This window comes from Dipodomys merriami, unplaced genomic scaffold, assembly GCF_024711535.1.
Source record: "Dipodomys merriami isolate MVZ:Mamm:240054 unplaced genomic scaffold, mDipMer1.0.p SCAF_4, whole genome shotgun sequence".
NCBI classification, from domain to species: domain Eukaryota; kingdom Metazoa; phylum Chordata; class Mammalia; order Rodentia; family Heteromyidae; genus Dipodomys; species Dipodomys merriami.
Window position 1 is genome coordinate 17,196,666 of NW_027205603.1, and position 22,968 is coordinate 17,219,633.

Consider the following 22,968-nt stretch of genomic DNA (forward strand, 5'->3'; position numbering starts at 1 on the left):
TTCTGGTGAATTCTACCAAATATTTTAGGAAGAAATAATATAAACTGTGTATAGTCTCTACTAAAGAATAGAAGGGGAAAGAAAAGACTTTAACAAATGGTATTGGGGGGCTGGAAAGGTGGGTCAGTGGTAGAGTGCTTGCCTTGCATGCATGAGGCCCTGGGTTCGATTCCTCAGCACCACATAAGCAAAAAGAAAAAAGCCGGAAGTGGCGCTGTGGCTCAAGTGGTAGAGTGTTAGCCTTGAGCTGAAGAGCTGAGGGACAGCGCCCAAGCCCAGAGTTCAGGCCCCACGACTGGAAAAAAGAAAAACAAATGGTATTGGGACAACTGACTATCCACAGGCAAAATAATTTATTTAAACTCCAATCTCATACTACCTATAAAAATTAAAGCAAATATGTTTAACTGTAAGAGCTAAAACTATTTTTAAAAATTAGAAAAAAATAACTCTTTGTGATTGTGGGAAGGCAAAGGTATCTTAGATGTGATACCACAGGCAAAAGAGACAAACACAAATAAATTGAATTTCCCCAAATGAATTGAATATGTTTTCACTTTCAGTGACATCACAGTTGACAAAGTGAAAAGACAGACCACACAATAGGAGAAAATGTGTGCCAATCATATATCAGATAAAGAAATTATACTCAGCATATGTATATGCATATATATAATTATATGTATATATCTATCATATATTATGTATATACACACATAGATGTATATATATATATATATATGCAACAAACTCTCACAAAATTACAACTCAAACATAAAAAGATGAATGGCAATTTTAATGTGGGCAAAGGACTTAAGCTGACCTTTCTCCAAAGCAGGTGTATATCCATCTATCTATGCCTATGTATCTATCTATCTAGTGCATGTGTGGTGTGTGTATGTGTATACAATTGCACATGAAGAGATGTTCCATGTCATTAGTCATTATGGAAAAGCATATCAAACTCACAAGATACCAGTTCACGCTCAAAAGGATAGGTATAACCCAAAACACATGCTCAACATCCAGTATGGTGAGAACACAAAGGAATTCGATCCTCACACTTCACTGATGGGGGTGTCCAATAGTGCTGGCATCAGAACCTGGCAGTTACTGAAGACATTAGCACAGCATTGCCACTGGACCCCGCATCCATTCTGCTGAAGCTACTTGTATGTTTGAAGCACATGGTCTGAACTCTTCCCTTTGAGGATGCTACTAATTCAGCCACCAAAATGTGACAAGCTACTTTTACACGCGTGCATAAATCATGCCAGGCAAAGTCCTTCATTCCAGGGTGCAAACTTTCATTGTCAATACAATTACTTATTTAATTGTTAATACATTAGTTATTTCTGTTCGTGTGTGTTTGCTTTTCCTATCTGATATCTTCTTATTTAATCAAGATATATTTGTATCCATAAATCTAAAACTTTACACAGCACTTTTATAGTTTTAATAATCATAGGTTTATGGATGGGTTATCATTTCCTTGATGAGCATAAAGTCTCCTCAAATGAGGCTGAATCCTGGAACAGGAAAGCAGCTGCCATGCATACATCAAAGCGGCTCTCTGTTCTTTGACCCAAACCACCTGCTGTCCCTCCCTCAGATGTAGCTGGAGAGAGGCGGAGTAGGGCACTGCAAGTCTGTCTGCTCAACAGGCAGGGCTCTGGCAAGCATGCTGCCCAGCTCCTTCTGCCTAAGAGTCCTTCATGGTCTTCATCTCTGACCCAGTCTTCATCTCTTCCTCTTCCACTAATCAAAATCCTACCACAGCCCCCAAAAATGATTTTTTTAAAGAGCTAACAAATAAAGAACGAGCCTTATTCCGCTCATCACAATGGGTTCATATTCTCTTTGTGTTTGCATTAAATGATCATTGTAACATGTTGATGGAACACACTTTTCCCAAGGGCAATTCCTGCTGCCATTTCCTGTGCTTCTGTTTTGGGCTCTGCAGATGGCAGTCCCATCCATCTCTGGCCAGGTCCCACTCCCTTGGTCATGAGGATCCTTCTCTGGAGGACAGTGATGTCATCTGGTTCAAGGACATGAGAAGGACTCTGTCAAGTGCAGATAGCACCCAAGGGTCCTCACCACCCGTAAGGAAACAGAAGAAAGAAATAACCAGCCAAGGCTGGTGTCCCTTGATATTTTATTACCTCCTGTATTTTCACAATTATCTCTTATGTAAAAGCCCATGCAACTAACTAACTAGGCATGCCTAGTGTGAAATAGAAGCCTGATGATCAAAAAGAGAAGCTGCTTTTGTGTACTCTAGGCCCATGGGTTTTGGGGAGGGATGTCTGCCTCTGGGGCAGAGCTAAGACAGATGGTACAGTGAATGCTTGCACCCAGAGCTTGGAGCTTGGTCCTCTGGGTCTAACGGCCTTTCAAGGACTGAGACTGCTTTCCTCCATTCCTCCCTCTACTATGTTATTCTAAGAAGGTTCAGAGCCTGGGAGGGAAGCAGGAACCTCAGACCTAGGGGGAGCCGGCTAGACGTGAAGGTGGCCTAGAGATTCTCAAGCTTGGAGTCAGTGCCCAGGCTGAGGGCAGGCGGGGCACTGTGCCCTTACACTATGATGTCTGGCCTAACACGATCAGCACAGGAAGGGTGTGGAGAGGGAAGAGGGGTGGTCAGGGCCATGTGAGCCACAGAACATGAGACAAGGATCCCACCCAGCAAGGGAAAAGGAGAGAGAGGACGTGCTACAGGGAGGAGGAGGAGGATGGGCAACTGTGACCGGAGGGGCTAAAGCCATCCCCAGGGATCTGGTGAGGGACCAGTGCCAGCCTTCCCATTTCCTCCCACTCCCTGGATTGCTTCATGTGTGCTTCAGGTGACATCGTTTCCCCTCTATCTGTGTTCTGGAATCACCCACAGCTGTTGAGATGTCTATTCTTGCAGGCTTATTGCTATTCTAGTTCTTACCCTCATTCCTCAGCAGTGTCTACAATTACAAAGACTCGGCACTGAAAAGAGCTTCTATTGGGGTAATTAAGGTAAGTTCACATCCACACATAGCTGGCTACCCCTAATTAAAGCCCCGCAAAGGGAAAGAGGAGGGATAGCAAAGAGAAAAGACTTGGCTGACAGACTTCAGCAGACTAAAAACCACTGTAGAATTGTTTTATTGGCTGAGAAATTGATTCTGTATTGGCATAAGTTTGGACAAGGTTAACGAAAGATTTTTTTCAACGCCTTGATTAACTTCAGAGCATTTGCCTTAAGACAAATGGACAATAAAAGCTTTAAAGTTTAAAATATAAATATATTCTGCATGATTGGAAAATGGTTAAATGAGAAGGAAAAAACCATTCTGATACAATTCCTGCTTCATTTGATTCAGGGTGCAATAAAAAACTAACTTTTCTGAGATATTTTATCCTTATTCAGTGAACATCCTCACTCTGCTTTCAAATGCTGGTGTTTACATTGGATTTTTCTAATCCTTTTAAAAGTAAAAGTTTTAAGAAAATCCCTCCAAATATGTAATAGTTTATTTGTTAAATTTGGCTATTCATATTCTTAATTTCACTTGTACCACAGTAAAGTCAATTCCAACACGTTGGAATTGTTTGTGTTGCTAACAATAACTTCCACCTTAAGCATAAAAATGAAATGTCTGCAGTCGTGTTTTCGAATATCACAATGTTCCAGAATGAAAATAACTCTTCAAATATAATGTTTGAGTGTTATGGTCCTAACATTACATTAATTATAGTGGAAGGGAATTGTAGCCCCTTTTGGTGTGTGTTCAACTGGTAAATTGTGTATTGAAATAGATCATTTCAGACTAAAAAGCACAAGAAAAATAGAACACAAATGGTGTCCAGAGAGTTTTATATTGACTCTGTTCCATCCATCTATCCTACATCCATCCATCCATCTATCCATCTATTCATCTATCTTGCATCCATCCATCTATCCATCCATCCATCTGTCTTTCTTGTCTCTATCCACCCATTAACCAATCAACAAAATAACTGTCTCAGAGCAGGTTCTGCATCAGCCACTTGCCCACAGCAAGCAAGGCTCACCAGGACCCCACCTGTCCTGCCTCTACTCTCTACACAAATGGCCTTATTTCCTGCCTCACACAAACACCAGCCATCAGGAGACTTCCACTTCCTCATAACAGACCTACTCACTGTGAGGAATGGAAGCATGCCCTTCTTTCTTTTCAAGAATTTTATTGACGGTGTGTATATTTAAGGTGTCAGCACTTACTTTGAATGTCAAAAATCCTTGTGACCAAAGTCAACCCACCTCTCCCGTCATCACCACATAATAGCCAAAAACCACCACTGCACTTAGCCTTCCAAGAGACTCATTCATGGCTTCCTTTTAATTAACTTATTCATTTACTTCTTTGCAATGCTGGGAATTGAACCCAGAGCCTTGCCCTTTCTAGGTAAATGTTCTACCATCTGAGCCACTTGACTGAAAATGGGTGGAGGTATACATTTCATTCCAGGTGAGTGACCTGATTTAATAGGTGATAACAAGAACACTGAATCACCCCAGGAAAATGGGAATTGGCCAAGGAAGATCAATGATGCTCACCAATGAGAAAGTCTTACAAGGAAGCTGTGGGGCTGAGGGAGGGGCTCTCTGCCCTGTAGCCCCACTGCTGAGACATGCTGCCCTGTCACAGACTCACGCCAGCCAATCAGACCACAGCGGAAACCTCAGAAATGGGAACCAAAATAAACCTTTCTCTCCATATGTGGTTTAGTGGCGGAAGCTAACCAACACATACCGTAAAACCAACTACTTACTACTCAGGCAAAGTTTTCAAGCCAGAAACAAAGTTGACTGGACCAATGTAATGTGTTGTAATTTATACATTTAACTGAAAAGTATTCAGTTTATATACAGATATTTATGTGATAAATGTATATAATATATATATATATGTATATGTTTATATATGTATACATATATATAATTTCTTTGGTATTGGTATGGTCTCTTATGCCTGAGTTATAACTATATACATAAGGGTTGTTGTTTTTCCAAATAGATATTTCTTTCATATTTTTCATCATGGGCAAAAGCAGTGGGAATAGTCTCAATTCATCTCCAGAAACAGCTAATATTTTTAACAGAATGAGGCAAAATGCTAATTAAATAAAGCAAGCTAAAAAAAAAAATCTCACAAGACTTACTTCATAGGATTTTAGTAGTTAGCATACTTTACAGATATCCACACGGGTGCTTCTAGTGATCAGCTGAGAAAACCGAAACCCAGAGAGGCCAGCACAAAGCCACATGAGACTCTCACCAGCCCTTCACAACACACACTAAAACTATTGTTTGAATATGGCTTGTCCAGACCAAAACTCATACGGAGGGTTGGGTTGTATTAGGCTATGGCTGGGTTCTGAGTGTTCCATCCACTAATGTGAATGGATCCATGTTTTCCTCAAGAGACTAGCTTAGTCTCTGGAGCCTAGATGAGGTTCCTCACTCCCCAGATTCATTACCTGGAGATTGTGCTCTCCGAGAATAAGTTTTGCTTTCTACGACTTCTCTCTCCTCTTCCCTCACACTCTAGTAGCCAATTAGAATTAGTAGCAGTAGTAATAGTAGTAGATTGTAATTATTATTCAATTATTATATCATTATAATTGTTATTACTACCATGGCGGGCCTGGGTCAAATGTGAACTCAGTCAATCATTATGAATATTCCAGCCTTTGGCATTTTGTTATGACAACTCAAAATGGACTGAGTCATTTGATAACTCTTATGTGAGGGAACTGTGGAGGGTGGTGGAAGGATGGATAAACGATGCACCAAAGAGTGCACCATCTTTATTGAAGGCAGAAGCAGTTCAGGTCTCCCTAATCCTAAAGCAAAGGTCTTCCCTCCTCATGAGGGCAGGTTGTTGAGATGGTCTTTGTAGCTTCTCTTTGTAGCAGGTCATGTTAGCAATAACCAACCCAACCGCACACCGCGACAGTAGAACTCATCACTGAGGGCTGGCCTCGACTTGAGATAAAGAAGATTTAGGCAATCCATTATTTCCCAAGTCACACAAGCAACATCCAACCCAGAGGTGGCATCACCTCTCCACTTTCTCCTTCATTTCAGGCCACTGCTAAATTATTGATGCTCTGAAGCATGGAAATTCAGTGCATAAATCAAGAACAAGTCAGGTTTTTTTTGTGTGCTGTTGCAGAAATATCAATTTGCCACATCATTTAGCAGCAAAGAAGAAAGCTGCTGATGCAATCTGGGGAAGCATAAGCAATGAGCCCAATACCCTGGGGTACAATCTTGGACATTCTGACCAAACTGAATTTCTCATAGTTCCAAGGAGGGATGTTAACAGGTGGAGAGAGTATGACGTCAAAGAAACACCTGCCCCACCCCTCTAGTCTCAGTGTTAATTTCAATTATTTAGACTTCTAATTTTCTCCCTATGATGAATTCACCCCCCTGGGCTACACAACTGCTACCATTAGCAACTTTTTATTTGTTTTTTTCTTTTATTATTCATTTTTATCATCTATCAATGGCTTCCCATATCAAAACAAAATTCCAGTACTGGCAAGGTAGCTGCGCAGTAGAGCATTTGCTTAGCATGCATAAGGCCCTCAGTTTCCTCCCTAGAACTGCAAGAAAACAACAAACTCCTTCTAGCAGACCAAATCCAGATGCCTTATTTATCTTGACAAGTATATATCTAAGTTTTTTTTGTCGAGTATATATTCAAGTTCCTTAACTCTGAATAGAAAACTCATAAGCCCACATCCCCATAGGCTATAGCCCTTGTGAGCAATTTGTTATATGGCCAGAATTTCAAGAATTGAAAATCAGGTCTCTTCAGGGACTAAGATATGTGCTAGTTAGCTAAGATAATAAGAATCCTTCCTCCCTGCTCCAAAGCATTGGAGAAAATAATGTAAAAGCTCAGTATCATTAGAAGCAAAATAAGCATGGTGGTATGTATACACTTGTAATCCCACCTACTTAGAAGGATGAGACAGGAGGACTGGGAGTTCGATGTCAACTCAAGCAAACTTGAAAACCCTAACTCAAAAACAAAATATAAAACCGAAGAGCTGGGGCAGTGGCTCAAGAGGTAGAACACTTGTCTACCACGTGTGAGGCCCAAAAATCCATTATCAACTAGAATTTTTTACCTCCCCAGATTAGGAATGATCTATTTTAAAAAATCCTGGTGCTGGGAAGGTGGCTCAGTGGTAGAGCACTTGCCTTGCATGCATGGGGCCCTGGGTTAGATTCCTCAGCACCACATAAGCAAAAAGAAAAAAAGCCGGAAGTGGCTCTGTGGCTCAAGTGGTAGAGCGCTAGCCTTGAGCTGAAGAGCTGAGGGACAGTGCCCAGGCCCAGAGTTCAGGCCCCACGACTGGACCCAAAAAAAAAAATCCTAGCAGGTCACATGACAGCCCAACCCAATTTGAGAAGAAATAAATTAAATGATCTGGAGTTTCCACTGTCAAGTTGGAAGGAAAGGGTAAGATCCGATCACTGTGGCATATTCCTCATTTTCTGCTTGACAAAAAAAAAAAAAACCACAAAGAGTACTTATGAGATTTGTCCTCTGTTATTAAAGTGAGATGATTGCTTCAGCTCTTCTAAAATGTTTTGTAATTTTAATTTTTCACTAATAACATTTTTAATAGACTCCATGACAAATGGCTGCCAGAGCCTGGCTCTCAGCAGTGTTGATGTGTGGGCCCAAAATGAGAGCGCCCCTAGTGTTTTTACACAGATTGGAGTCATTTATCACCTAATGCTGGGGCCAATGTTCATCTCTGATCTATAAGCATTTTTTTTTTCTCCAGCTGTTACCAAAATCTGTCCTTGCCCACCCTGGCATCTCTTCTGAAGATCTGTGTGTGAGGATCTAATTTGCAGGTAGGGGTGTAAGGAATGATATTATGCACTCCTGCACAGAATCCGAGAGGAAAACTCCAATCTACTCTCACAGGAGACTCCAGAGTGGGAAATAACACCATAGCTTTTGCTCCCCCAGTAACAACTTACTTATAGGCAGGGTTCTGATTAATTTGGAGATACCCTGCTTCATTTCACCCTACTGTTGTCAACCACCTAGTAATTCGGCTAGCTCTGTCAAATGAGGGCTTTGATGTTCCCATGCATGAAAGGCAACCTGGAACAGATTTTGTTGTTCTGATTTTAACCTATCACTTCCTCTGACAGACTAAGGAAGTTCAAAAAAAGGGGAAAGAGGGAAGTGAGTGGAGAAGCAGGATATTGGACAGCTCTCATACCACATGCACTGATAAACTATGAGCTGCTAGCGATGCTTACATGAATGGTACGAAAACATTCGAAGTTGTCTTATTTGTGATTTCATAGTTTCTTTCATTTACTCATTCATTACCCAGTATCTGGGCTAGACGCAAGGAATACATGTATGACTAATTATGATGGAGAATATCTGGTCTATAATTTCCATGAAGTTGTGTTACCTCTTCATTATACATGCATGTATGTGTGGACCACACACAGACACACACACACACAGAATAGAAGATATAAAGTGTAAGTAACTACCTTCTGAATAGGTCTGGAGTTGCCCAACAAATACAGCAAAAACTGAAAAACTTCAACTGCATCAAATTACAAAGCTTAAAAAGAATGACTAGAATCGAGACAACACAGAATGAGAGAACATTTTCACCAGCTATTCAATGGACAAAGAGTTCAGATCCAAAATATACTAAAAGCTCAAAGAACTAAACGGCAAAAAGAACAAACTACCCAATTAATCAATGGCCAAGTGAAATGTATACCGTTCTCAGAAATGCGACTAGGTGTTGGATACAGGAAGAAAGGTTCAACACCCTTAGCCATAAAGGAAATGCAACTCAAAGCTTAACTATTCCATCTCAAGACAGTCAGAACGACACTTGAGAAAACAACCAGCCACCAATACTCCTGAGTATGTGGGAGAAAGAATTCCTGGGAGGCCAAAGTTTCTCACATTCTTGGTGAGAATATGAACTAGTACAGCTGTGGTGGGGAGGTAAAATTAGCACAACCACTATGGAAATCAGTATGGAGGTCTCTTGAAAAATACAACACTGTTTCAAATAAGATTTTTCAGTCATAAAAAAATGTTTATGGCTGAAAAAGGGAAACAATCCAGAGGTCACTCTGATAGTCTATATTGTTAAGCACACGAGTTAAATGATATGTAGGGTAGAAAAGTGAATGTTGATGAAGAGCTTAAAAACCAGGCTCATAAGATTCCTCAGCAGGGGAGGGAGGCAGGTCAGGTGTCACTCCATAGAGAGGGCTTCCAGAAAGATCCATACGTGGTAGGGGCTCCAGTGGGAGTGGAACCAAAGTCACCTGGGGGGCCACAGACCCCTCTCCTCCCCCTCAGCATTTCCAGGTGAGGTCTGGAGAAACCTTAACAAGTCCCCAGCTGGAGAGACACTGCTGATCCACAGACAGACATCATAGAACCTGGGTCAGACAGAAGCCTTCCTTCCACAGGGAGGATCAAGTGAGACTCCCTGGTCTCACCAAGAGGAAGTTGTGGGCCTAGAGACCCATAGGGAAGCCAGGCCTCATGCCAACTGCAGTTAAGTCAGGTTGAACCATGAGGAGACAACAGGAAGGGTGCCGTCAGACGCCACAGCCTGGGCATGTTAATTATCCACTCCAGTTCCCTGAGAGTTCCTGTGTCCACAGGAGGCCCTGGTCCACTATCCTCTGGGATCTTGCGCCCTTGAACCATCACGGCTCAGCAGGTCTGCCTGCTCTGACCTTAACTCGCCATCAGTACCAATGGCTCGGTCACTGGGTGAACAACAGATCCTGTCCCTTGAAAACACAAAGAACCACCAAGTCTCTTTAGCTGAAACAAAGGTGGGACTTTTCACAAGGAATTGGAATAGAGACACACACAGTTTCCATTCCAGCTTTAAAAAAAAAAAACCAAAACAATAAAACATCCACAACAAACAAACTAGCTTATTAGCTTGGCTTTATCACCGTTTACCAATTGTCGTAGGCTGGGTTGTAACGTCCCCATGGAAAGAGGTTGAAATCCTAGATTCCAGGGACTCAACATGTGGTCTCATTTAGAGACAGAGTTGTGATAAAAGTCACCGAAAGACAACTTCAGTCGTTATGATAGGCTTCATCCGTCCACACAACCGTGGAGACCCAGATAGAGACACAGGGTGGATGGTGACATGAAGTCTCACACTAGAGGAGGCTGACACGGGTCACGGAGGACTGGAGCAGTATGCATACTCCACCAGGAATGCTCAGTGTTGCTGACTGCCACACAGAGCTAGAAGGGACAAGAAAGCAGCCTGCCCCATTCACTCTGTAGGGAGTGAGGCTCCGCTGACCTTTATAGCCTCCAGATTCCAGCCTCTACAACAGACAGTCGTTCCCTGTTGTTTTGAGTCACCCAGCAATGATACCTGCTGGGTCAATGCTAGTACACCAGTTCTTGCACATGCCCCAACCCATACCTCCTGCATTACAACTCCACCAGATGTCTTGTCCTATTGAGCGCCCTTTGCAATCAACCTACCGGGCACTTACCCTCAAACCACCTTTTACAGAAAGGTTTATTTTGTACTTTGAGCAAATGATAGGACAGGACATATTTTCCTTACAGTCCCCTGTTTTTATGTGGGGAGGAGGTGGAAGCATAAAATTAGCTTTGGCCACCCACATCCAAGTGAAAGGCCAATCAGTGGCAATGCAATACCTGCCAGTCTCAAGCCTGACATCTGCCAATCATCTAGCCACCGCCTCTTCCTGCCGCCTACCTTGTCTTCTCTTCACAGGAGATATAAGGAAGCTGAAGTTACAATGGGAGTTGTTTGAAGTCATGAGAGCCAGGGTCTTCCCCCATCCTGTTAGTATTTTAAAAAGTCAGTTAGTTGGAATCCATGATAATTGGATTTATGACAGGAGAGGAATACTGGGAGGCTCCCTACAGCAGTGTGGTGCTCAGAACCTGCTGTCACCTGCAAAGGTAGCATATCCACCCACACAGCATGGAGAACAGGGAGCGGAGAGGCATTTCCCTTAATTATATCCTAATTAAGGACGGAGTAAGGGCATTCATTCTATACGGGTGAGAAAACTCAGCAACCCAATCATTAAATCCCTACCCCACAACTGCTTTTAACTTCAACCCTTTGTCTTTAACCACTTATTTTCTTCTCCCTTTCATGGAGACAGAAAGGGATAAAGGGAGACGAAGGGGAGAGAGAAAAACATCCATGTATATGGAAGCCATCAACACCCACACAACCAGGCCTCTGTACTGCCTCCAGACATTCACAAAAAAATGGCCAGTCTGTGATTTTTTTTTCTCTATATGGTATTAGTCAATCTCACTAGGATACTAGGCTGTGAAGTTCTGAGACATCTCACACAACTTGAATCCTCATAGTCTTTTTTTTTACATATGCAATCTCACAAAAGTGAGGAGAGTGAGCAAATAAGAAACCCCTACATCTTCATAGAACTATATCTGAGACAAAAATAATAAGATGATTAAATAGCCTACAAAAAGAACTGGCTTGAGAGATTTCTCCTCCACGTTTCCCCATAGGATCTTGGCTAGGACCCTACTGGGGTTGGATTTTCTCAAGAATCAGATTTAAATTATCCAATTGCACAGTGAACTTTTCATGAAAGCTTAGTCCTGGGGGAGAAAGGGACAGGGGTCCTCCAGGAACCAAGTCGACTGAGCCCTCACGGTTGGGCCAAACCAAAAGCCAGGCACCTGAGGTAGAACTTCTCACTCCATCCTTGAGAACAGGGCTTCCAGGAGGCATTTGTTCTATTCTTTTCCAATATTCTGAGAGGCAGTAACTTGCCTGGATCCCGCCACACCTCCACAGATGGCAGAACTACGATTTGCTCCCAGAACTCACCAATGCTAGAGGGAGGGCTCGCGAAGTCTACAGGCTGCTGGAGTGAGTGTTCCCCACAAAAAACCTGAAGAAGGCTTCCATGGAGCAAAAAATCCAGCTCCAAGGATCCCAGGCTGTGGAGATGACTCGAATGTGATTGCCTAAAGCAACACAGCTGCAAAGCATACATCCCAAAACCACCGTTTGCAGAGACCTTCCCTCCACCTGCAAGCTGTAAAGGCATGTGCTAGAAGCGGAGGCTGCCTTCTGTGTATAAAAGCAGCTCCCAGCAGAGGGGGCTGGGGCTGTTGAGTGAGAAGGAGGTGTGGCCAGGCCAGGCTTGGTTTCTCTAGGCGCCATGCAGTTGCTTTGGTTTATCTTGCTCTGTCTTGAATTGTCTCTTCCCATGAGCGGCCAGCATGTGCCAGAGTCAGTCGATGATTCTGTGAGGCTCCACTGTGGCCCACGCAGTTTTAGGCTCACTATAAACCACAGCCACACATCAGAGAGTCGGATGCTAAGAGCTTGGGGTAAGTCCACGGCCACGCCTTGCCTTGTCTCTGCTGCCCACGGCCCCTTCCTCCTCTAACACACTCTGTGGCGCCTGTGGACCAAACAGACTGTTCAAAGTAGGGGCTCTTCAGAAGCTGAGTGGCCTGGGGTTGTTCTTAGTGGGTCTGAGGTGTCTGGGTTCGTGGCCCGCCACCTGGAACCTGCATGGCTGTGTTTTCCACCTTGTAGACAAATACGGGATGGTGTACAGGCTGCAGAATGACTCTGACTGTGGCATCTGGGTGACGGAGGGCCCCGGTGGCTCCGTGGTGCTGGAAGCTGCCTACAGCGGCTGCCTCGTCATTCCGTGGGTGAGTAAGGCTCAGGGCGTGGACGACAGGGCTGACTCCTGCCCTCAGCCCGGCTGATTCCATAGCGTGTTCCTGCAGGGCTCCTCCTACACCCTGCTGGTGGAGGTAAAAGAAGCAGCTTTGGATGGGTCCACACTGGCCAAAGAGAGGAAGGTGTTCCGGTGTCCCAGACCCATGGGTGTGTCAGGTAAGGGCTATCCGCATGGGCTGGTGGGGGGGGGGGAGAATCTAGAATGTTCCCCTAGGCCTCCCTACCTGCTTCCTGCAGCCACACCTGAAGCTCATGAAGAACGATTTCTGATGCTCTCTGCCCTGAGACCACTCTCCTCTTTCCTTCCCTGGACCTCAGCGGGGCTTCTTGGTGATTTCACTGGGGAAGCGGGAAGGGTGTGGAGCCTATCCAACTTCAGAAAAAACCTGCCTGAAGATCAGAGCTCAGCCTCAGATTCAAGCTCCGCACTTGTTGTTCTCAACACCTGGCTGCTCAAACCATAGCCAGGGTGAGTCATACTGAGCAAGTGACCGTCAGGCCCCATCCCAGACTAAAAACCCAGTCCTGTGTTTATCTGTGTTTTTGTGCCAGTCCTGGGGCCTGAACTCAGGGCGTGACCACTGTCCCTGAGCTCCTTTTGCTGAAGGCTAGTGCTCTACCATTTGAGCCACAGTGACATATCAAGCTTTCTCCAAATAGTTTATTGAAGATAAGAATTTCATGGCGTTTCCTGCCAGGTCTGGTGGCTTGGACCCACGATCCTCAGATCTCAGCCTTGTGAGTAGCTAGCTAGGATTACAGGTGTGAACCACCAGCACCTGGCTGTGTTTTAAAGAGGTCCAAGGCGAGCTGGTGAAGAACGTTGAAAGAAAAGTGGGTCGTTCCTTGAAGAGAAGCAGCCGGCTGCCACTCCTCTTGTTGGATTTCCCCACAGCAGAAAGGACTTTGGCTTAAGAGTCTCTTACAAGGTCATTTAGTGTGAACAAGGTCATTAGTGTCAGACCTATTGCTGCAGTTGGTAAGCCCAGGAGCTCCAAGCTGAGGTGGAATGACCACAGGCACCCTATTTCCTAGCTTGTTGCTCTTCCCTTCTCATCCCCAGTCCAACAGGCTCTGGAGGCTCATGTGTGCAAGTCGGTGACCGCCTCACACAGGCTGCCTTGTGGGCCCTCGCCCATCTCCAGAGAAAGCTGTGAGGAGCTGGGCTGCTGCTACAGCTCAAGAGAGGAAGGGGGCTCCTGTTACTATGGAAACCAAGGTGTGTGGGGGCCCCCTGCCAGGGTGGGGGTGGAGGGGAAGCATCAGCGACCTTCTATGAAACCAGAGGAGGGGACAGCATTGCTCACAAGGCCTAATACACAGAGCATGAGTGAACAATGCCAGCTAGAACCCTGGGCCTCCCTCTAAGGAACGGAGCACTCTATTGCCTTCTGTTGGCTGATTTTTTTCCCCAGAATTAAACCATGAAACCAACACTGAGACCTTCCTTAAGAAATTAAGTCTAGCAGGGCACTGGTGGCTCCTGCCTGTCATCCTAGCTACTCAGGAGGCTGAGATCTGAGGATCATGGTTCAAAGCCAGCCCAGGCAGGAAAGTCTCTGAGACTCTTATCTCCAATAAACCACTAGAAAACTGGAAGTGGTGCTGTGGCTAAAGTGGTAGAGTGCTTGCCTTGAGCTGAAAAACTGAGGGACAGTACCCAGGACCAGAGTTCAAGCCCCACGACCGACCAAAAATAAATAAATAAAACAACAAAAGGAAAGAAATTAAGTCTAGTGTCAGGTATTGCTAATGATGGAAAAGAAGTCATTTCCACCACCCTCCCCAAAGAATAACAACTTTGGAGGCTGATAGGTTGAATGTGGCTTTAGAATCCTAATCCCAGATTACTTCTGTCACAGGCTCCAAATCATGCACACCTGTGCATGTGCGTACACACTCTCTCTCTCTCTCTCCCTCCCTCTCTCTCTCCCTCCCTCTCTCTCTCTCCCTCCCTCCCTCCCTCCCTCTCTCTCTCCTCTCTCTCTCTCTCTCTCTCTCTCTCTCTCTCTCTCTCTCTCTCTCTCTCTCTCCCTCTCCCCCCCCCAATCAAAATCTCTCCATGTGCCACACTCCATCTGCATTCTCCCAGAGCAGGAAGAGCAGGTGCCACCCCATCCTGCTTTACAAACAGGATGCTGAGCAGGAGATCAAACAAACCCACGGTGAGGACCACAAGTGAGAACTGGGCCCAAGCAGGCCTAGTCTTCTTCCTTAAGCTATGGACGGCTGGGCCTGCTGCAGGCTCACCCCTGGGAATCGAATCCACCCAGCCGCTAGGACTGGGGGTCACAAGCCGCTGAGCTGAGTTGGATCGAGGGCACAAGGCAGACTCGCAGCTTCTCTTGTTCCAGTGACCACACACTGTTCCCAGGAGGGTGGTTTCTCCATCGCCGTGTCCAGGAACGTGGTGTCGCCTCCCCTGCGCTTGGATTCAGTGCACCTGATCCTCAGGAATGAGAGTGGGTGTGGCCCTGTGGTGACCACGCCCAACTTTGTTTTCTTCCGGTTTCCCTTCACTTCCTGCGGGACCACAAGACGGGTGAGGACAGGTCTGGGGATGGGGAAGGAATGGCCTGTAGCTGGTAGGGGAGAGCTGGGAAGTCCTGGCCAGGAAGGGTGGTCCAGAGTCTTCTCTGCTGGAATCAAGCCAGGAGAACGTGTCCTCAGAGAATCCTGAATTCCCCTCTTTGTGTATAGCTAGGACACAGCTTCCTATAGTGAGCTACCGAGAAGACCCATAAGATCTCACCACCAGTCACCTGATCAGGCAGAGAGGCAGGGATGCTATTTGTGCCTGCTCACACCATGCCAGCCCCAGAAAGGGCTGTGGAGCTTAGCTGAGAAGCAGTGGGACCCGCCGAGGACAAAGGTACCCAGCAGGCAGGAGAGACAGCCTTTTCTTTATCTGCCCTTGCAGGTCGTTGGAGGCCAGGCAGTGTATGAAAACGAGCTTGCAGCCACCAGGGAAGTGAAAGCATGGGGCCACGCATCCATCACCCGAGACAGCGACTTCAGGTAAAGCCTGTGGGCCTTGACCTTGAGAGGCCAGAATGCCTTTCCTAGGGCAAACCTTCAACCTACACCGTGCTTACCAACCACAGGAGGCGCTGTCCACCGCCTCTCGCGGATCTGGCCGACCGTTTCCTTACATCCACGGCCATCAATGCCACCCCAGGACCTCTGCTCTCCTGCTTCTGTGTCTCATCTGGACATTCCCTTCTACCTCCCCTGTCCACGCTGAGGCCAGAAGGACCCCTTTAAGACCTGACCTTGCCAGATCTCACCCTTGGGAAGTTTCTGGTCTTTTCCCTAGCTGAAAACTAACATGACTATAAGCCTCAGGGCCTTGTATAAAACTAGCCCCACTTCCTTCCCAGACGGGGACTCGAACTCCCACTGCCTCACTCACTCTTTTGGCCCAGGTTGGGTCTTCCATGGGGCTCCCGATGGACCCAGCATTGTATGTAGCCTCTCATTATCCTCTGTCAGGTGCTCCGCTCCCTCCTGCACCTCCCTTCAGTGGTTTTCACTCTTGTTCCTATCAAGTTACCTCTAAGCTGTCCTTGAACACTTTCTTTGCAGCAGGAGCCCATCTCCCATGGTACCATGTTTATTTCTTCTGGGGGGGGGGGTGGTCTCATCTCCAACCAACTCCTGCCTACATACTGGTCAGCCCAACTAAAATAACAACTCCACAGGGGCAGACGCCACATCTGTCACACTTGAGAAATATTCTAGCACTTGATGACAACCCAGGAGTGAACATGGAAGGAGGTGGGGCCCATCCCTCCCAGCCAACTGGCTGAATGTGGCCTTTATTGTTTATTCCTCCTGTAGACTCCGAGTCAGCTGTAGCTACTCTGTGAACAGCGACAAACTCCCAGTTCACATCCGGGTGTTCACGGTCTCACCACCACCTCCTAAGACCCGGCCAGGACCCCTCACGATGGAGCTCAGGATTGCCAAGGGTAAGGCGCCTCGCCACTGAAGTGTACAGCTACAAGTCCCAACCCTGGCCCTCTTCTGGGCATGGCCGCCCGCACTTAGTAACTGCACACTTTGTTGAAGTATCTAGGGGTGGAATACATGGTCTTGAGTGATGGGTAGGCTCCTGGTTCTCTCTTGACCCGATTCAATTTTGCTCTGGGACTTCTACAGATAAAAGCTATGGCTCGTACTATTCCACGCGTGACTACCCCGTGGTGAAGTCGCTTCGGGATCCCATTTACGTGGAGGTGTCCATCCTTCACAGGACGGACCCCCAGCTGGGGCTGATCCTACAGCAGTGCTGGGCCACACCCAGCCCCAATCCCCGGCACCGGCAGCAGTGGCCCATCCTGGTGAAAGGGTGAGTGGCTGTCCCATGTGTCCGTGTGGATCCGGAACCGGAACCCATCCTGACAGCCGGGTCTCTTGACTTAGATGCCCCTATGCTGGAGACAACTATCAGACTCAGCAGATCCCTGTCCAGGGGGCCACGCGCTTCCCCTCCCACCACCAGCGCTTCAGCATCTCCACCTTCAGCTTCATGAACTCTACCCAGGCGGGAAAGGCCCTGGGGGGTCAGGTAGGGCCCTCCCTCCGTGACTTCCATTCTTCTGCGATCTGAACTCCCACAACTTAGGACAGGTCCTCCATCCTACTTGCAGTCCTGCCTCCCAGCTGTAGGTACCTTGGCACAGGGTAACCTTGGTACCACTGACGTCTGCCATGGTGGCATCTGCATGGGCATGTGGAGAGAATATAATTTTCTCAGCTGCTTTCCCAGGGAGAACAAAGCATGTTGGACAACCAGTGACCTGGAGTTGTAGAATACAATCCAAGTGCTTTTGGCTTTCAGGTGTACCTGCACTGCAGCACAACCGTTTGCCAGCCTGCAGGGGCCCCGTCCTGTGTGGTATCCTGCCCTGTGTCCAGCCGTGAGTACTTCCGCTCCGTACATCAACCACAGACCTCGAGGAACCTTGATCCCCCTTCTAAGCATTGTCAACCTCTAGCTGAGTGACTCCACCCAAGGTTCACCTTACTACTCCAGCCTCTGTCAGTGCTGACAGTGCATTAGAACACAGACACGTAGATCCCCAGATTCTCAGGGTTTTGTTTTGTTTTTTAAGATACTAGTTATAAATACTCAAGATCATTCAACATAAAAACCTTTTCCTACACAAACTGACTCCTCTAGAAAACAAACCAGGCTACAGCCTATACCAAGCTTACAGTGACATTTGTATTTGGCTAGTTCCCTGAAGTAAACATCTACAGGGGAATGAGAAGGCAGGAAGGCAGATCTGCAACAGGCTTCTAAGTGTATTCTCAAGTTGTGGCTCAGGGTTTCCAGTGTGTGCGTGTGTACACCCAACTCACTAATTCTTGTCTCTTCACTGGGATTAATGATGCCCAGAGTTTTGAGGCCCTTCAAGCGCAAAAACAAAACACTACCATGAACTGAGATGGTAGTTACCGGGCAAGGCACTAAATGCTTCTCCTCTAATTCTGATGTAGTCTATTACCCGACTTCTAAAGGACTAAATCTCAGACTGACTTTTTCAAGATGCTGGAACAGACCAACAGAAGTAGGATGCAAACAGCTCTGTTCTCACTTCCTGCTTTTATAGATAGTACTTCCCTGAGATACAGATCCCCTAGGTACTGATCTCTGGGGAAATTGAGGTTAACTGTTAGCTACAACTCCTCAGAACGTGCTCAAGTTTATACTCACACACCCAGGTGAGAGTTCTATAAGGTGTACCATGACCTATACCATAACCCTCCCCCCATTCCCACCTGTGTAGAAAAATTCTAACCAATAACTCATTTTTCTCTCCACAACAGGAAGAGGAAAATCTGGCCTCTATTTTGAGAACAGTACTGCCAGCATTTCTAGCAACGGCCCCATGATTCTACTCCAGTCTGCTGTGGACCCACCAGAAGAGCTGAATAAATACCCCAGTAAGTGGGAAGAGAACCAACAGTCCAAAACAAAGCTGCTTCCCAGTGGGGCATGGTGCTACCTACCTGTAATTTCAGTGCTGGGTGGGGGGACGGGTGAAAGGAGGGAGCCGAGGCAGGAGAAGGGGCGGGGGTTCTAGCCTAGCCGGAGCTACGTAGTGAGACCTGATCTCCCAAACCCAAAGGAAACAAGAGTTACTTCCTTGCTCGCTCCTGGCTGTCCATGACTGATCAGTGTCTTCAGTTTGAGGGAGACTGTTCTGCACAGATCACTTGGCACATTCCCACATATGGTAACCCACTTTCCTGTCTTCCAGGCACGCCTGCAGATTCCCCGGCTCTGTGGGTGGCAGGAATTTCTGGCTCCCTGATCATCATGGGGGCCTTGTGTGTATCCTCCCTGGCTCTCAGAAAACAGATAAGCTACTGCAACCAGATGTGTTAAATAAAAACCAGACTGTATTCCTAATGTGTGCTGAGCCTGTCACTCATGAGATAGAGCTAATCTAACAGGAGCCTGTCTGTCCTGGGCATCTGGTCTGACCAGCTCAGGCCCGCATTGTATCCAAGAAGCTAGCTCTACTAGCTAGCTTCTGGTAGAATACAATTCAACTATATAATTATATAATTTATAATAGGTATTATAATTTATATATATCTGAACTAAATATCTCATGTTTTATAAAGCTAACAAGAGTATAGACCAAAACCCTCCCACATGAGCAACCACAGACAGGGCTCGTCGTCTTCAGGTACTAAACATTTAGACTGCTCATCCATATCTTTCACTGGGTGTTAGGATCACAGCAGCCTGGTTAAGAACACTTACTGGAAGCTAGGTGTGATGGCACACACCTATAATCCCAGCACGTAGGAGGCTGAGCCAGGAGAGTTCCAGGGAAGTTTGGGCTGCATATTTAGAACCTGTCTCAATAAAACAGCTGGGCATGTAGATCTGTGGCAGAACACCAACCTCAAATGTCCAAGACCCTGAGTTCAGACCCCAGTTTGGAAAATTAAAGGCACTCTCCTCATTCCTAGTGTCTACTCAGTAAGTCTGGACTAAGGTGGAAGCTTGCATTTCTAACTACCTCCCACAGTGCGTAATCAGTCAAACCTCGGCATCCTAAAAACCAACATCTAGAACACTGACTAAAAGAAAGCATCTGACTGGGTTTGATTAGCTGGAGCTGGCTTACTTGAAAGAAACTTAGAGACGATGTAGTAGTTCACACCTGTAATCCCAGATATGTGGGAAGAATGGGTAGAAGGATCACGATCTAAAGCTAACCATGGACAAAAGCATAAAACTATCTGAAAAAGTGTAAAAAGGAAGGAGACATGACTCTACTGGCAGCATTTTCCTCAAAAGCATGAGGCCCTGGGTTAAAATGCCAGTACTGTACAGGTGGGTCAGGGGGTGGGAGGGGAGAAGTTTAGCTTTGAGCCAGAACTGATGAGCAATCGCCTACAGTTCAGTAGTTAAGACTGGTAGGAAGGATGAAGACAGGATCTATCCCTAACTTGACAAGATGAATGTCTGGTTCAAAGAACTTTCTAGAAAGTGATGCTATTGGTCCTAAGCTAGAGTATTGTCTTCTTCCCACAGTGAATATCTGGAATGGTCTCGACTGACATCTCCTTACCCTAGTTGTCACCCTTCAAGTAGCAGCCGCTTTGTTGTTACCAATCTCACTTCAAACTGGGTCTCAGTGGAGAAAGAATGCAGGATGCTTTTTTATCCTCCTAGAGATTTCTACATGATACATGCTCTTCACGAGACAGCAAGGGCCCCAGGTGCTTGCTGCAAGTGTTCTTGAACCTCAAGACCGTTGACAGTTGGCATTTAGCCTCCATGTCTGGAATCTGGGACAGATGAAGGACGAATAGCCCACCCAGTGAACGCAGCTCTGGACTTGTGTTCTTCACTCCATATCATACTGGAAAGACATGGAAATCAAATTCTAGTCTATTTCTTGAATGTATTCTTCCATGGTACAACCTGGTGACTAGAGTTAGGAACAATGTTTAGAGGTCTTGAAAAGCACTATGAAAGCACACATTTGATGTACATCACACAAGAAAAGGATGTAGAGTCATGGAAATGTTAATCGGCTCCATTTAGCTATTATACAAAGCATACATAGTTTAAAACTTGTCAGACATGATCAATGTACATAATCTTGGTCAACTGCAAAAACAATTTAAGCCTGTTAAAAAGGTAGCACCTTCTCCCCCTCAGATAGGTAAGAGACCCTATGCAGAAAAGGTGGTCACCAGGAGAAGGAATTCTCCTTTTCGTACCCAGACTTCATCATGTCAGACTTTCCTCCTGAAATTCTTGCCATTGTCTGGGATGCACAAGGTAAGAGCTCAGGAAACATTTGCTGTGGGAGAGTGCACCAAACTATGCCACCATCTGACCAGATTCAATGAAACCTAGAAAGTCAAGGCTGAATTTGAACCAAAACATGGTTGTTTCTTCACATAGGAACTTTATCCCAGTGGTCTCTTTTGAGGCTGACAAATGATCTGCCTCTGACAGCAGCCCCCTTCCTAGCTTTGTGACCCCAGGACAAAAGCACCTGATATGCAAGCATGGAGAAACCTTTTGGCTACAGAAGGTCATACAACTCTGGATGATATGGAAATCCTCAGACTCCAGGTTTCCTACTGAGAGGCCCACAAACCCCTTGCTCCCTTTGAGAAAATGTACTTACACACGATAATAGTGTCAGGTGTCGTCAGCTTCAATCTGGGGACAGCTCTGGTGTGGTCTTCTGTTAGTAAAACCAACCCTTGCCTTTGCAAACATGCTGTGACTAGCTGCTTTCACTCAAGACACTAATTTCCAGACTGCCTCCGTTGACGTTCTAGCCTCTAACTCCAAGCATCATGTTTGCTTAGTCAAAAAATGTCATTACTTAGAATAGCTTTTTGAAAATTATAGAAGCACTTCTGCCGTGATGGTCTGGGGCAAGAGAACAGCAGAATACAGTCATGGAAGAGTAGTCAGGGCACCCGGTCTACATTTTTTAAATATCGAAAGGTATATTACATGCTAACGATGCCCTTGGTAAGTGGCGCTCTGAAACAAGTAGAGCACAAAGGGAACAGTTAATCTGTGGCTTTTAATCAGTGAAATAAATATTGAGAAACGGCAATCATTGCTTCTTAGAGTACCCGGCCCCTCTGCAAGCAATGTCCACAGCTTCTTTTATTGGGTGCTCTCGGTGGCCAGGAGGTGGGTAACGTTATGATCCACAGCTTTTATGGGGGGAAATGTCTAAATCTCACAATGTGGATTCTGTCTTGACGTTCAGAGTTTGTAGAGAAAATGGGTTTGGGGTACATTAGCAAAAGCCATTGTTTTCCACAACAAAAAGACCAGGTTTAAAAGGGCAAATGGCTAATCTATGCCCAAGTTCTAAGTCACCAAACCAAAAACAAGTCATGAAATGAGTTTCTGAGAAATCCAGAAAAAGATGACAGTTAAAATTTCCAAATAGAGCAGTTTCATTTACCAAGATCACAAAGTTCCCTAGTCCTTAATCTCTACACAAAAGCCTGGGATTACAAGATATGAACTTCTTGTTTCCAGAAGGAAAGTACCTAGTTAAATAACTGATCCCCCATTAGCCACTGCCTTCCCTCTTCCCAGTCCATTTCCACATCTCAATACCACCTCTTCTGCTTAGCTCACCAGGCTATTGATCCTGTTTTAGGTGATGAAGTAGCACTGGATTCAAGAATCAAAAATAAAGCTGATTCCTCCAAGGTGAAATGTCACATGTCTGTCACCCCAGTTTCTCAGGAGGCTGAGATGGGAGGCTTACAAGTGGGGAGCTCACAAGTTTGAGACAACCTGAGCAACATAGCCAGCCCTATCTCAAAAAGAAAGCAAGAAGAGAGAAAAGAGAATGAAAGAACAAAAGAAAGAGAGAGAGAGACGGCGAGAGGGAGGGAGGGAGGGAGGGAAGGGAAGGGAAGGGAAGGGAAGGGAAGGGAGGGTTGAGGAAGGGAGGAAGGGAGAAAGGCAGCCAAGCAAGCAAAAAGGAAGGAAGGAAGGAAGGAAGGAAGGAAAAAGGAAAAAAAAGTCAATTAAAATCTTCAATATATTGTGATTTTGCCCTTTAACCAACGTAATAAACATTTTATGAATAAATAGTCAATAAATAAATGTCGCCGCCACCACAATGCTGGCCAGGCTGACCTCTG

General features: G+C 45.8%; 1 protein-coding gene across 1 annotated transcript; it reads left to right on the top strand.

Moving 5' to 3' along the window:
- The first annotated feature begins 1,715 nt into the window (after positions 1–1,715).
- On the top strand, positions 1,716–19,195 carry Zp4 (zona pellucida glycoprotein 4). The gene is made up of 15 exons (XM_069990304.1): positions 1,716–2,105; positions 2,932–3,009; positions 9,710–9,886; positions 10,952–11,015; positions 12,646–12,767; positions 12,846–12,954; positions 13,862–14,017; positions 15,153–15,340; positions 15,719–15,816; positions 16,639–16,769; positions 16,960–17,149; positions 17,224–17,368; positions 17,642–17,720; positions 18,634–18,750; positions 19,068–19,195. The coding sequence occupies exons 1-15, from the start codon at positions 1,716–1,718 to the stop codon at positions 19,193–19,195; spliced, it is 2,172 nt and encodes a 723-aa protein (XP_069846405.1).
- The last annotated feature ends 3,773 nt before the right edge of the window (positions 19,196–22,968 follow it).

Coding starts and splice junctions, on each gene's coding strand:
- Zp4 (XM_069990304.1), top strand. CDS start 1,716: ATGGTCTTCATCTCTGACCCAGTCTTCATCTCTTCCTCTTCCACTAAT. Junction 15,817..16,638: donor ACCCGAGACAGCGACTTCAG/GTAAAGCCTGTG, acceptor TTCCTCCTGTAG/ACTCCGAGTCAGCTGTAGCT. Junction 17,150..17,223: donor TGGCCCATCCTGGTGAAAGG/GTGAGTGGCTGT, acceptor CTCTTGACTTAG/ATGCCCCTATGCTGGAGACA.